We start from the raw sequence: 15,837 nt of genomic DNA, 5'->3' as shown, positions 1-15,837 counted from the left end.
TTGGCCAGTGGTCACCGGGACACAGTTTCTTTTCAGAAAACGTAAGAGAGGTAGAGAGTGATGGTGACATTTATGGTCTCCTCTTTTCAGGGGGATATTTTTGGAAGAAAAGAAAAAACTGACAATTATTGAAAATATGAGGCCAAAGTCATTCACGAAGTCACTAAAGATCTGCGCTTCTGGAACATGTTTGGGTGTCATTAGGGATGATTAATGAAATAGGAGAAATGGCCAAAGCCAGGAAGAAAGTGTGTAGCTGCAGGAGAAGCCCTTGATGGTGTGAAGAACACTGAGGGGCATGAGCAGCATCCTGTCAGGGCAGCACTTACCTCATAACTTTAGCACGCATCACCACAGATGCAGGCGATTGGTGGACCAATTGGCAGGAGGATCGCCAGGAAGCCTGAATTAAGCATGGGGCAAGATTATCACTTGGGAACATGTGTACATAAAGATGAAGTAGGCGGATACGTCAGGGTGACAGGTGGTAGTGCAGGGAGGAGCAGGAAGGGGAGGAAAGTAACAACTTTAAATAGGAATGAGCCTGTGAAATAGGTATTTTGTTTTTTAAAGAAAGAAAGCAAGTACACTAAGGCCGAAGAGTGGGGCTGCCAAACACATTGAGACTCGAGTTCCTGAGGTTGGTTATTCAGTAAAATTCAGTGCTTTATCCCAGTTAAGACACACGAGAGGAAAACAATTGCACTTTTTCCTTGACTGTTTCCTTTAGGCTAAAGTGGAACACTTCATGTAAACATTGGAGTACTATCACAGAGTCCTGAAGTTTGATATGACCTTAGAAACCACACAGTGTTTTGAATTACTCTTTTCCAGGTTAAAAAAAAAATTCCTACTGATTCCTTAGATTTTCTTTATAAAGAATTTCAGTGTGTGTGTGTGTTCATGTGAATGCAATTGTCTGAGAAGGCTTGAAGAGGGTGTCAGATCCCCTGGAGCTGGAGTTACAGGTGATTGGGAGCCACCTGATGTGGGTGCTAGGAATTAAACCATCTCTCCAGTCCCCACTACTGACTTCTGTAAACATACCAACCCTGAACTCTGTATCAAGCCTATTTTCTATATACAAGATCACTTTTTCTATACTGTATACATTAGCACAACTTTTGTCGGTTTTTTTTTTTCAGGTGGAGAACCTCATGTATTTTCAGGAATAGCATGATCAGAGTGATAATGCCCCTCCCTGGCAATCTTTCTATATATATTCTTTTTATGTTTATTTTTTTTTAGTTGTTGAAAAAAGAATTTACCGCGATCATTTGCAAGTTTATTTTCTCACTACACCCATGTAGATCAACTTGTTTTCTTGTTCCTTTCAATCAGCTATTCCTAAGTTAGAATAGCCCCGAAGGGGAATATCAGGCATTATTTTTCTTGCATAGTGAGAGTCTGGTACCAAGCAGGGCACAACTCTTGAATTACCTTAAGTGAAGGCTGTAATAAGTCTGTTTGAGTAGGTGAGAGGTAGACAGGGAGATGGATAATTAGCAGGTAGACAGACAGTGTGATGTCCTAGAGCGGTAGAGCAGAGTCCAAAAGTGTGAATTACCCATTTCTAGAACTGACACAACTCTAATGCTGCCTTTAAGCGGTCTAATGACCTTAATATTTCTGTTTTTCCTTTCTGCTTTAGTTTAGTTGTGACTGAGGTTATATTATTATCAGGGCTGCAGAAGTGCTGAGGACCTGATGAGCTCTGACAACGCATTCAGAGGCTAAAATGAAGATGCTGGTTTAAAATAGATCAAGCCTCTCCTCTCAGGAATTCTATAGAGGCTAAATATACTCCTCAGAGAGGCAGCCTCTTTCCACCTTGTCTCTGGGGGTTTTAAAGATATCAGTTTCTATTCTTTCCTGAAATTTCTTCTGTGTTTCTTTCTTCCCATTAAGCCAGTACCTCATTAGTGAGCAAAGTACTTGAGAGTTTTCATTAAAAACCAACCACGTCACTATATAACTTATTCTGAGCAGCAAAAGTTTGATCTGAATAAAAAACCAATTCTTTCTTGGGGGTAAAATGTATACGGAACTGGAAAGCAGTGTTGTGGCTGCACATATCTTCCCCCAAAGAGCCTTTGCCTCTATCTCCCTGCAACTACTCTCAAATTCCCACCCCCCTCTCTCCTGTCCCTTGACATAAGAGGTCTTTCAGCCTCCCCCCATGTTGTAATAGGAGCGGCGGGGCTGTGTCCCCAGCTCCCCAGCCGCCTGCTAGCTTAGGCCTCGAAATAATTACATGGACACTGTATTCTTTTAAACACTGGTTGGCCCATTATATCTAGCCTCTTCTCGGCTAACTCTTGCACCTGGACGAGCCCATTTCCAATCATGTGTGTAGCACCCCAAGGTGCGCTTACCGGGAAGATTCTAGCCTACGTCCATCCTAGGTCAGAGCTGAAGTGATGTGGGAGTGTCATATATCACCCCCAGGCCACTCACTGCAGTCAGAAAACTAATTTCATCTGCAAAGACCAGTTCTTTCCAGGCACCTCCTTTGACTTTTTTGTGTGTGGAGAGAACAGTGAGCTCCTAAGTGGACAGGGCTTGGTGTGGTCTGCTTTCGGTTCTGCTGTCCTGTTTTTATTCTTTTGTACACATCCCACATGATCATCAAACAGACACATGCACTCTTCCCTAAACATCACTCGCCTGTCCTTGAAACTCTAGCACACAATTCCCCCGATGTCCATTTGTTGGGTGCCCTGGTTCCTCATTCTTTTAGCTTTCCTTGGGTCCCTCCCGTTGTAATCAAATTTTGCCTTTCTCAATTTGTCTGTCACTTCAAAAATCACTGTGGCTTGTGCAATTACACTGATATAACTAAGTATTTTTCTAGAACTTGGGTGCTAACACTAAGCTTGAAACTATACTCTTTCTCTCAAGGGTAATGGCACGCACCTAGCCGTTTCTAAAAAGAGTAAACAGAGCAGAGAAGAAATAGTTTCATTTAGCAGATACTTTTGAGGAATGATTGTGTTTTGGGCAATGAATGACTCTGTCAGGTGCCATGAATACAATGAGGAGGCTTGGCACAGCCTCTGTCTTCTTGTGTGTACGTTCTGACTATGAAATGAAGCACATTTTTTTTTACTGAGAAAAGAAAAAAAAAACCAAGTTTCTGCCTCCTCCCAGTCTCCCATTTCCCTCCCCCTCCCCCCACCCTTCTCCCCCTCCCCCCACCCTTCTCCCCCTCCCCTCACTCCTCTCCCCCTCCCTCTCCAGTCCAAAGAGCAGTCAGGGTTCCATGCCCTGTGGTAAGTCCTAGGTCCTCCCCACTCCGTCCATATCTAAGAAAGTGAACATCCAAACTGGCTAGGCTCCCACAAAGCCAGCACATTAAGTAGGATCAAAACCCCTTGCCATTGTCCTTGTCTTCTCATCAGCCCTCATTGTTCGCCATGTTCAGAGAGTCCAGTTTTATCCCATGCTTTTTCAGTCACAGTCCAGCTGGCCTTGGTGAGCTCCCAATAGATCAGCTCCACTGTCTCAGTGGGTAGGTGCACCCCTCGTGGTCCCGACTTCTTTGCTCATGTTCTCCCTCCTTCTGCTCCTCATTGGGACCTTGGGAGCTCAGTCCAGTGCTCCAGTGTGGGTCTCTGTCTCTATCTCCATCCATCACCAGATGAAGGTTCTATGGTGATATGCAAGATATTCGTCAGTATTGCTATAGGATAGGGTCATTTCAGGTTCCCTATCCTCAGCTGCCCAAGGAACTAACTGGGGACATAGCCTTGGGCTCCTGGGAGCCACTCTAGGTTCAAGTCTCTTGCCAACCCTAAGGTGGCTCCCTTAACTAAGAATTGGGCTTCCATGCTCCCCTATCCAACCTTCCTTTATCCCAATCATCCTTTTTCCCCAAGTTCCCCCATCCTCCCCTTCTCCCTTTTCTCTCCCCATCTCCCCTTACCCCCAGCCCACCCTACCCCCAAGATCCCAATTTTCCCCCCGGCAATTTTGTCTACTTCCCATAGCCAAGAGGATAACTATATGTTTTTCCTTGGGTTCACCTTCTTACTTAGCTTCATTAGATTCACCAATTGTAGACTCTGTGACCCTTATTTATGGCTAGAAACCAATTATGAGTGAGTACATCCCATGTTCATCTTTTTGGGTCTGGGATACTTCACTCAGGATAGTGAAGCACATATTTTATTCAAAGCAAACTCTTCCTAACAAACAGCATGCATGTAGGGAGTCAGAATGTCCTTGCAGACTGACTAACTTCTATGTCTCATCTTTCAGCACATACCTGGAGGTATAATGGAAAAACGGCATGCTCTGAAAGAATGTTCTAGGCAGAGGGGACAGCATGCTTGAGATCCACTGCCAAAAAAAAAAAAAATACCGTGATTCCTTTGAAAAATGACTGTTAAATGGTTGGCACTTGAAACAGAGGCATGTCAAGTGCCAAAGGAGGGTCAAACGCAGACGATTTTGTAAGCCATGTTAATAAAATAATCAGAGACTGGAGTGGAAAAACAAAGATTTTAAGAAGAGCATCATGACATCAAATTGGTTTTTTAAATATTTATTTCATATGTGTGAGTGTTGGCCTGCAAGTGTGTATGAGTAACATTGCATGTCTGTTACCCAAGGGTTGAGAAGAGAAGATTGGATCTCCTGGAACTGGAGTTACAGATGGTTTTAAGTCATTCTATAGGCACTGGAAACTGAATCCAGGTCTTCTTTGAGAGCAGCAAGTGCCTTTAACCACTGAGTCACCTTTCCAGACCCACATTACTGTTTTTAAACAACCATTCTGACTTCATTATGAAGAGAGGATGAGAGAAGGGGGCAAAAAGGGGTACCTGAACAAAAGGAATCAACTATCTTAGGAAACACTGTCAGTGAGTTCCAAGAGACATCGCAGCCTATGAGGTTCAAATGCTTCTTCTAGAACATTGGGTTTAAATGTATAGGGGAGGGGAGATGGTCAAGGTTACCTTACAGGCTCCATTTCTTCTACTTGAAAACACTTCGAGAGTTTCAAACAATGTCATACATACCACCCATCACTAAGAAATGATGACATTATACTGAGGGAAATAGAACACTACACCATGGGAGGGAAAATTCACGTTTGTACATGCTAGACTTTCAAGTGCTGTCTTCTAGATAGCTGGGATTGAGGCCTGGGGCTCAGGTAAGTGGCACAGCTAGTTATTAAAATCAGAGGCCCATAAACATGTAGAGTAGTAAGCAAGACAATTGATGTGGAAGTCCCCATTTCTGAAGACACCATTCATTGGGGACACAGGACTCAGGATATGAGCTGGGTCTGACCACACCATCTACCCTGAGGACTAGCTTTCTTTATTTTTGTTTTAATCATTTTATGTACATAGGTGTTTTGCCTCCATGTATGCTTATGCACCACTTGCATGTCAGGTGGTCACAGAGGCCAGAAGAAGGCATCAGACACCTGGGCTTGGAGTTAGCAGACAAGTTGTGAACTTCCTTGTGGATGCTGAGAATCAAGCCTGGATCCTCTGGGAGAGAATCCACTGGTCTTAACCGCTGAGTGATCAGTCCAGCCCAAAGACTACCAGATGTGATACTAATGAACCACAACAAACCTCAGCATTGCAAGATATCCTTAAAGGTGTAAAACTTGCTTAGTAGTAACCGATAGCTGTCTGATTGTACTTAGGGCCTGCTCACAAGGAGGGAAATCATGCTTGGTACTAGAAACCTAGCCAACTAACCAGGGCTAATGAAGCCATAGACCTTAGAGGGGAAGCTGCTAGTTACTAAACCAGCCTAATTCTTCACTGCATTCTAAATACTTAATATTGTACCCACTAAGGAGTGACGCTCCTAACCCTCACCACAGAAACTTCTCTTTGCAGGAGACTGTTAAAGAAATCCAGAGCTGGTCAAAATGCAAAAAAACAATTGATCATGGGCTGCCCAGTCGCAGTGAATGCACCTGCAACATATTTCCTGCATGTAAGGCTCAAGGGCCATTTAGGAGAAAAGGGAGAAAGATTCTAAGAGCCAGAGGACCAGGAAATCTGCTGTGAGATTGTGGTTCCTAGAAATGACAAGAAAATTTCACTCATAATACCTCAAAAACATGACTGTCCAAACAAGCCCTGGACAAAGACATCCGTAGGAGGAGAGCCCATTAAATTGTCCCGACTGCCCAGAACTGAAATAATTACACAGACACTGTATTCATTAAATCACTGCTTGGCCTATTATCTCTTGCTTCTTATTGGCTAACTCTTACAGCTTAATTTAACCCATTTCTATTGTGTATCGCCACAAGGCTGTGGTTTACCGGGTAAAATTCCCAGCCTCTTTCTCCGGTGGCTCCATGGCTTCTCCCTCTGACTCTGCCTTCTTCTTCTCAGCATGCCATTTAGTTTTCCCCACCTACCTAATGTAGGTATCAACAGGCCAAGGCAGTTTCTTTATTCATTAATGGTATTCACAGCACACAGAGGGACTCCCACATGAGACACCAATAAACAGTGCTACTGCGGAGGAGAGTTACTGGACCCCTTCCCTAGACAAAGAACTATAGACAACTAAGGAGGGCTAAGAGTGGGAAACTCATCACATAGCACATAGCACAGTGGATTTTTATTCTTTATCAGCTGCTGATATCAGACAGTCTCAAACCTGGGAAAAAATCCACCTTATATTGTCTTTTTTTCTGGACTCTTTCACATTTTCCAGTTATTGAAGAAGAATGGAAATTGTGACATATGAACACTATGTGACTGAGAACACTTCTGTGACTAAGAAGTCGTGGAACATGCACTCCAATGTGTCGAAGTCCAGTGACCTCACCAGAAGAAATCGCTTAAACACATTCAGTGTCATGGTTACGACATAGTGCAAAAAAGCTCCCCTTGGCTCCTGATTGAGCAACAACCCTCACCTGCAATCACAGGCGCTTAATAAGCAGTTGGGCAACACCAGACACAAATCGCTTATCTTATTAGAGTGAGCATATGTTTTTCTTTCCTACAATATGGTAATGTATTAAGTCCATCATAATGGGACCTCAAGTTCTTACTCAGAGTGTTTAGCATTTATTAACATAATTAGCACAGCACCCTTTCCTATCATGTCAACACACCAAACTAAATTTTTTTTTATTTACTTTCCCAGCTAGCATAGAATATTACTAAGGATCTAGAGGTAGAAAAAGATAGAGTTTAATTTGAAATGGCTTTATCTCTCTCTAGTGGGTACAGAGAAAAGCCCGTTTGTTTCAAAGAAATATTTATGCTTAGTTTTTTTCTATGGCCTGTACTTTATAATATGCCTTTCTTTACCCAGTAACTATGCTAAACAGAGCATGTATTTTCTTACACTTCCATATGTTTCTTCTCTCTTCCATCTTGGAGTTTGTTGTGAATATACATAATCCTTGCTTGTCTTTTTTAGCAAAGAATCGAATTTCTAGGACTGGTGCTGAATTCCATGATTCAATATTGAAAAGTCCCAGACTTGAAGAAGGAATCTATGATTTCCAAAATAAAGTATTTCTTCGTCATAACAAAAGTCTCACCATAGGAAAGAGATTTGTTTAATCTCACTCATTTCATGGTTGCCACTCTTTCATGGAGTTTCTCAGGCACAGGTCTAAAGTGTTTCTGAGCTCAACCTGAAAATTTAGGAGACTATGTTGGTAGGCTTACCGTAATTTAAGCCTTTCTGTATAGAATAGACCAAACTTACAAACTTCATTTACTACGGAGACATGGTAGCATTTAGAGTTGACAGTACTGGACTCATTGATTGGAAATACCTTAATGACTGTTTACATTTCTATGCTCTTGGGATCATTTCACCAAAGAGCTATCGACCACAGGGTCAGATTAATAAAGTATTCCTAAAATTATAAAACTGCAGTGAATCATCCTAGAACGATGTGGTAAAAATGGTCCTGGATATTGGAGTGTCAATGTCATGAATTCAAACATTCCCTAAGTGTTTTATTATTTTAAGGAAATGATGAAACCTTGGCGTGGGAGGATGTTATAAACAGGTGTAATACATGTAAATGCATCCAAGTACTCTTGAGATGAGCAACACGCTGTAGAGCATGCTCCATCCCTGAAGTCATGATCATCATGACTTCTCTGGATCAAGGACATGGCTACTCTCTCTTGCAAATTCTTAAATGCAGCTTTCAAATTCAGCTCCTTTCTCTCTTGTCAGCCCCACCCTTTCAGAAGGAATCTTTTCTGTGATCTTTGCTACCACAGCCAAGCCAAACTGTCCTTCCATCCTAAGCCGTACTTGGGTACTTGGGTTTCTTGCCTCCACAGTTTGGAAGCTGGCCTCTAGGATTTATTTCAACTCATTTTCCTTAGCACAATTTTTTCTTTCTAAGAAACAAACTTTCGTATTTAATTTTATACAGCTCTTTACAACCAACCTCTCTTTTCATCTGCATTCCTTGTGTGTGAGGAAAAGACTATTGTTGTTTTGTGATGTTAGTCTTTGCACCTGAAACTTTGGCCAAGTCATTGAAATTCATCCTGTCTCCATATTGAGTATTACTTCATTGCTATCTTTCTCGTGAGTTTGTCGTTGTGATGACATGAAATAATGGCTGTATGGTATATAGAACATGGATGACATGTGGTAAAGTTACCTTAATTATCACATGAAAGCAAGTTTCACATTCTGTGTACATAAGTGTCAGAGACTTTCCTAAGCTTTCTCTTGTGCTCAGCACACACAGAATAATCACTTTCAGGAAGTGTATAAAGCCGGGGTTTCAGCAGCAGATGTATAAAGTGGTTGAGGGAATACTATAGTGATGAAGGAGAGTACAGCCAGAGGCACCTGAAAAAGTCTAGATCAAGGAAAGAGTCAAGAGAGCACATGGCTTAAACTGCAGGGTTATATAGGAATGAGATGCTGTGGGAAGGGGACCCATAGTTGGAGACACTTAGGTTAGAGGGCAGGGTGAGAAGAGCTGGGTCAGCGTGCAAGCATAGACTCTATAACAGGTACTTGGTTACTGAGATGCAGTGAGAACCTGGAGGCCAGCATGTGCTTTGGTATGCTAACAGGCATACCTGGCAGGCTACAGCAAGCCTTTTGTCTTGAGTCTCATTTGGACCTGACCAATACAGAGACCTCTCTTTCCTACCTGTGAGAATGTTTTAAGTGACATGGATTTTGTCACCATTCTTGGAGGTTGATTTCTATAGCTTTCTAGATAATTACACAATACAAATTGTTGGTCGCTGTTTATTTTTTATTTATTTTGTTTTTTATTAAAATAGAATTTTATTTTATTTTTTTAATTTATTTATTTATTAAAGATTTCTGCCTCCTCCCCGCCATCACCTCCCATTTCCCTCCCTCTCCCCCCGATCAAGTCCCCCTCCCTCTTCAGCTCGAAGAGCAATCAGGGTTCCCTGACCTGTGGGAAGTCCAAGGACCACCCACCTCCATCCAGGTCTAGTAAGGTGAGCATCCAAAAATTCGCTGTTTATTTTGATGAAGATATTACTTACTGAAAAATTTGGGGACTTAAAAGGTCCCAGCTTGATTTTGCGTCCACACTTATCCAACCCACCCCTGTAGTAGATGGAAGATTTATTGCGGAATATAATTTGATTTCTACAAAGGATGGAATGATTGAAAGTCCCCTTGGCATAGTATCAACCTTTTGAGTTTCCAGTGTAGAAACAGCTGTGCAGGGCAGCTGTAATAAGAAAAATGTTTCAGGTGCCGCCACCCCACAAGCTCAATTTTGGACTCATAGTATTTTCTTTTTAAAATTTCTTATTTATTATGTATACAGTGTTCTGCCAGCATGTATGACTGAAGAGGGCACCAGATTTCATTGTAGATGGTTGTGAGCCATCCTGTGGTTGCTGGGAATTGACCTCAGGTCCTCTGGAAGAGCAGCTAGTGCTCTTAATCTTTGAGCCACCCGTCCTGCCCATACTAACAGTATTATTTTAAAAAATGAGGAAATAGAAATATAAGACAATACCAAGTGCTCTCATGGCATACATAGTTCCATGATCAGGATTCCCCCCATTTTTGAAGAAAAGGAAGGGTCAGGGAGGCAAGATTTTTCATTGTTCACTTGCTGAATTTTAAATAACAAAAAGTAAAGGAAATGAAAGGCAGAACCTAGGGACAAAGGAGGTCTTTAAAGATCCTGTCATTAAGGCTGTTTCGCTTGGAAAGTTTATACATCTTCCCTTAAACTCAAACGTAACAATAACTTGCCTTAAGTTGTAATGCATAAACCTGAACAATAACACGCGTGGATCTTGCTGCTGATTAGACAGCAGGACTATTTCTCCTGGATTTCTGTGATATTCTTACAAGGTACTTACTGCAAACACTGAGCACGCCCATTTTGACAGAACACCCTAGAGAGGCTGTGGTTTTTAAGCCCTGGGTGGGAGATTGCATCGCAGGACTGACTTTGCCTTGGACCATTTCCCGGTTCCCGGGTTTAGTCAGGCGGAAGCCTACCTGGGAACCGACTAGGGCGGGATTAATGCAGGGCTCCGGCCCACCCCCACCGTCCTGAGAGTGAATGGCCCCGCCCCCAGCTTCGGTTGCTAGGGACGCTCCGCCCTCAGGTTCGGTCGCTAGGGACGCATCGTGTAGCCGCGATGGATCTGGACGAGGGGTTGACGGCCGTGGACAACATCGTCACTCAATTCAACACCTATGAAGACTTCCTGGACTCGCAGATCACCACTATAGATCTGTATTACCTGGAGGTAAGTGCCCGGTCACCGGACGAGCCGCGGCGAGGCTCGGTTGCCCCCTGGCGGCGGCGGCGCGGATGGTTTTCCAGAAGCTTCCTTGGCCGACTCCCGGAGTCCCAGGCCCTCCAAGTGCAGGTGTGCAGCACTGACCAGAGGCTGTGATTCAGGGTTCCTTGTGAAATAGTAGGAAGGAAGGAAGAGAGAAAACGGTGGGAACCGGTTGCTGTCTGCACCTGAGGAAAACCGCAGCTGGTGGGTTCTTCAAGCCCCAGACCCACAGCCTGGGAGGGCCCCAAGCTGTCAGCTCCCTTTCAGGACAAATAGGACACCATTTTTGGGGTTCAGCCACAGAGCAGTCTGGGAAGGTTTTGAACCTGGCCAACTCCATCTCTCCTGTGCAAGGCAAGGCAGTCTTGTAACATTTTAGTATACCTACCATTTTTTAAAATTTCTCCAATTGTATCACTGTTTTTACTTATTCGAGGACTACGTGATAACTTGTTTGAAAAATGTTTTGCTTCAAAATGTATTATGTGTCACGGTATGGAAATAATCTTAGCTGAACAGAATTTGTTCTTTTTGGAATTATCTGTGAAGATAAGTGTAAGTGGTATTTCCAACAAAACATGATCTAAAACAGCAAAACAACCAAGCTTTTAAGTGTATCACACAGATAACTTTTGCAATTGCAATTGTGTATACAGACACATACATAAAAAAAAAAATCAAAGGACAACTTGGGAGTAGGTTCTGAACTTGTATTCTGTGGGTCCAGGGATTGAACTCAGGTCGTCGGGCTGAGCAACAAGTCCCTTTTCCCACTGAGCCATCTCCCTGCCTGTTAGACAATTTTTTCTCACCCACAGAAGTTACTTTTAATTATTCCTTACATCTAAAACACTGAAATGACACAAAAATGCTGCTTTTCTGTGTTTACAAACTTTCAGATGTTAAAAAAAATCCCACAAAAAATTAAAATGTGAGTAGTGACTATCTTAATAAAGTCATCTTTGTAGCCCAGATGGAACATTGCCACACTTAAGGCTAATAGTATTAGAAAAGATTTATATATATACATATATATATATATATATATATATATATATATATTGACACAGAATTTCATATAAGAAGCTAAAAGCGTTGATGTTGATTGGAGGTAAGAAATTACTGTGCTGTGTTCCACCAGCCAGGACTTTAGAAATCTCCAGAACAGAGAATGGAAGGGAGCATTGTTGAGGGAATGACATGTGCTCTCAAATCTGGATCTTTTAACTTTGCTGAAATAATATGGAGTTGAGTACTGATACTGGAGCAACTATATAGTGCGGTGGTTGATTATTTCCTTTTAGGGATCAAACCCAAGTCGCCAGGCATAGGGGTTTGTGCATTTACGTCATGAGCCATCTAATGGCACGTAACACGCATTGGCTGCAGACGCTCACAGACGATCTCCAATGTAGCTGCAAGGTAATTGCCCATTTAAGTCACATGGAAATTAGACTCCCCAGCATTCCATCAGTAATACCACAAGCAACCTACTCATAGACCATTCTATTTCAGGTACATCCTTTTCTTCCTTCCTTCCTTGCTTTTCTAGCAATGTTTCATGCTATCCTCGGTCTGCCTTTGCCAAGGCTAACCATGGAGGGTATTTATTAGGTCCCACTGTGCTGGTTTCAGCCAGCAGAATACCGACAAGAGGTCAGAGGGTTGGAAGACAGTGGTTGGAGGATTTATTCCTTGTCACCTCCTATGGGCTGTGGTTGGCAATGGGTCACATTCCTTAGATTTGTTTGGCCATCATCTGGCTGTGAGTTCCAGCCCCATTTCCGGGTCCTGGGAGCATCTGCTGTTGTAGGAACTTCTTCCTCTCCATCTCCTGGTGTGTGTAATGGTGTTAATCATGGTTTCTGATGTTGCTTGCACCAGGATGGGTCACCACGCTCTGTTGGTTTCCCTGAACTCTGTCCATATCATTGTGAGTGCTATTATTGTTTACAGCAATTCCTTTGAGTTTGCCCAATAACTTCTTGCCATACGACCCTAATCTCTGTCACTGTTTACCATTTCAAATATACATTAAGTATGCAAGTATTGTATGCATATAATAATCACAATGCATCTTACAAGAAGCTTGTTTAGGAAGAAAGGAAGGTGGGGGAGAGATGATGACACCATCGTACGTATCTGATGAGCTGAGGATGCAGAGCATGGTCTGGGAAGATGAAAGTGGCAGTTCTCCATCGTGTATCCTCTTGTGTTTACCAGAAAAAGACAAAACTTTGAAACAACTTTATTGCAGTAGCAGCCAATAAAATTATCTTTTGATGTGCTAATTAATAATACTTATTATATAAGTTAGTATCATCAAATTAAACTAATCACTTCAGTGAGTGTACAAGTCATTGTAAAAATCCTCAGGTAAGAGTTGAAGAGATGTTAAGATTATTTAAAGACTTCTCCAGATAATGGATCTCAAGCTTCCTGTCATGCTTGAGGCTCTGGGTTCAATCCCCAATACTGGCAAATCAACACACACACACACACACACACACACACACACACACACAAATGAAACAAACCCCAACCAAGTAAACAAAAAAACAGTTCTAGATAGAATTGTAAATGATAGGTAAAAATATAGGGAAAGTCTAATAACAGTTTACCATGATTTTATAATAAGCCAACAATTAATAACAACTATGCAAAGTAGTTTTCACATTATTATTATACAAAATGTTGTTCCTTTTGAAAAAAAAAACTTACAGTACTTCCCCCATGTAGAAATATCAAGTTACCTCATAATTATGAATTGTGACCAGAAAAGAAACTTAACCAAGAATATCTTAGTCTTAACATATCTGAAATTTTATCGTCAGGATAAAAATCAGATACTTGAGCCTGATCTCCTTCTCAGTGTCTCAAAAGCATGTACAAAACCCACATTCTGTGTGTTTACACTATATGTCATTCAGTCTTAGGTACAGTAACTTCAAAAGCTTTGGGTATTATACTGAGGCGAGTGGAGAAGTGGAAAGGATTCCCGAGGAGAGTGTGTGAAATGAGAAGAAAATGGAGCTCGTGAGAAATGTAGATGAGCAGCCATTACATGTGGCCTGGGCGTGGAAGCAGGACCCAAGGACCTCAGTGAGAGGGAAACAGGGAAGAAGGAGAAGAATAAGAGAATAGGAAGGTCCAGAAGATAAAAACAGCTGGGAAATGTAGGTTAAAACTCTTGAAAAATGTTTATACAATGTAGTGGAAACTAAGTCCAATAAATGCTATTATTAAAAGCAGGTGGGGCACCCACCAAACAACTACATCCTACATTTCAGCATCCATGCAGGAGAAAAGTAGAGCAAAACAGTGGAGTATCCAATGGACCACAGGCTGAGAAAGCTGCCGTATGGAAGCAGATGTTCTCATATGGAAGCAGATGTTCATCTGAATGCAAGCAATGGTTAAATTAGAAAAGGCACATGAAACCAGAAGGTATTCTATTAGTAGATACTCGAGTACACAGCATCTCTGCTGAGGAGTAGTAAAGGAGTCAGAACAGGTGGAGTCTGGGACGTCCTTTAAAAATTTGTTTGTTGTTTTATACAACAATATACTTACCATATTCCTATCTCTCCTCCAACTCCTCCCAGAGGCCCCCACTTTAATTTTATGCTATTTTCTCTCTATCTCTAAGAAATGAAACAAACAAAACAAAGTGAAAATGAAACAAAACAAAAATGAAAATCAAACTAAACAAAAAATAATTATCTGTGAGACAAACATTACCCAAACAAACCTGAACAAATAGCACACACACACACACACAAAAAAAAAAACCCATGAAGTTCATTTTGTGTTGACTGAATAACCCTGGGTTTGGGGCTTGCCCTGGAGTGCAGTTGATATACCCAGTGGCACTTTTTGAGAGAAAGTGCCTTTTCCCAGCAGGTATCAACTGAAAGTAGCTTCTTGGTTATGGTTGGGACTTTGTGTTCACCTCCGATTGCTAGTGCTGGAATTTTGCCTGGTTTGACTCTGTGTACATCTTATGTATTCTGTCATAATCTCTGAGACTTCATTTGTGTTCCAATCCTGTCATGTCTGGAAGATGCTGGTTCCTTGGAGTCATCCATCACCTCTGACTCTTAGAATCTTTCTTCCTCTTCTTCTGTGTAAGTCTTGAGGCAAGAGGTTTGATTAAGACATCCCATGTCACAACTCTAGAAGTGAGATTTGAGAGAATGGAGCCTAAAATTGAGGCAGTCTAAAGTCTCATGCAATAGATAGCTTTGTTCAGAACAACAGACAATTTATGCTCTGAGGGTTAAAAGGTATTGTATAAATAAAGTTCTCCTGAGTTCAAGTTGTATACAATCATAAGGACAAATTATGCATGGCAAAGCATTTTTTTTCATAGAGACAAAAAGTATACATTTAATTGAATGCCAACAGCAAGCAATAATGAGTAATATGAAGTAAATTAACTCCTATCTGCTATGCCTGGGAGAAGCATAAGAATACACAAAAAGCCAGTTCCATGTTTTGAAGAAACTGAGATCACAAGACATTTGTCTTGATTTCTTGGAATGTTCTCACAAGCCCTCAGAATTCTCTTCACGATTCAACTCCTGGGCCTTGTTCTGACACTCCCATTTAGACCTGAGTGCTCCAGCGTCCCTCGATGTCTGCACATTGTCCATTTGCATGTCTCTGTGTTAATTACCATCTACTACAAGAAGAAGCTTCTCTTATGAGGGTTGAGAGATGCTCTGGTTTATTGATACAGCAATATATCATCAGGACTCATTTTATTGCTCTGTTCCTTTAGTAGCTTTTCTTCTAGGACCATGACCTTTCTAGTTTCAAGTTCTTTTTGTCGTGTTAGCAGTGCCAGGTATGGCTTCCATCTCATGGAGTAGGAGTAAATACAACAAAAAAATGGTTGGTTGCTCTTATAACGTTTGTGCCGCTATTGCACCATTATATCTTTCAGGCAGGTCTCTGTTTCAGGTCACAGGGTTTGTACCTGGGTGCTGTTGGTGATTACTGCTCTTCTCCAGTAGAGTGCAGAGTACCTTTTAGCTCCATGAATGTTGGTCAGTTA

The 15,837-nt window shown here is 41.8% G+C and overlaps 1 protein-coding gene across 1 annotated transcript in view; it reads left to right on the top strand.

Moving 5' to 3' along the window:
- The first annotated feature begins 10,631 nt into the window (after positions 1 to 10,631).
- Positions 10,632 to 15,837, top strand: part of Cfap299 (cilia and flagella associated protein 299) — a 507,653-nt gene continuing 502,447 nt past the window's right edge. Inside the window, exon 1 of the mRNA XM_041671499.1 lies at positions 10,632 to 10,742. Coding sequence (XP_041527433.1) covers positions 10,632 to 10,742 — 111 coding nt within the window. The remainder of the gene's footprint in view (positions 10,743 to 15,837) is intronic.

The sequence above is a fragment of the Microtus oregoni genome, unplaced genomic scaffold, assembly GCF_018167655.1.
Source record: "Microtus oregoni isolate MIOR12 unplaced genomic scaffold, Mior012 000021F_ref0000039, whole genome shotgun sequence".
Classification (NCBI taxonomy): Eukaryota; Metazoa; Chordata; class Mammalia; order Rodentia; family Cricetidae; genus Microtus; species Microtus oregoni.
This window is presented reverse-complemented; position numbering and strand designations above follow the sequence as displayed.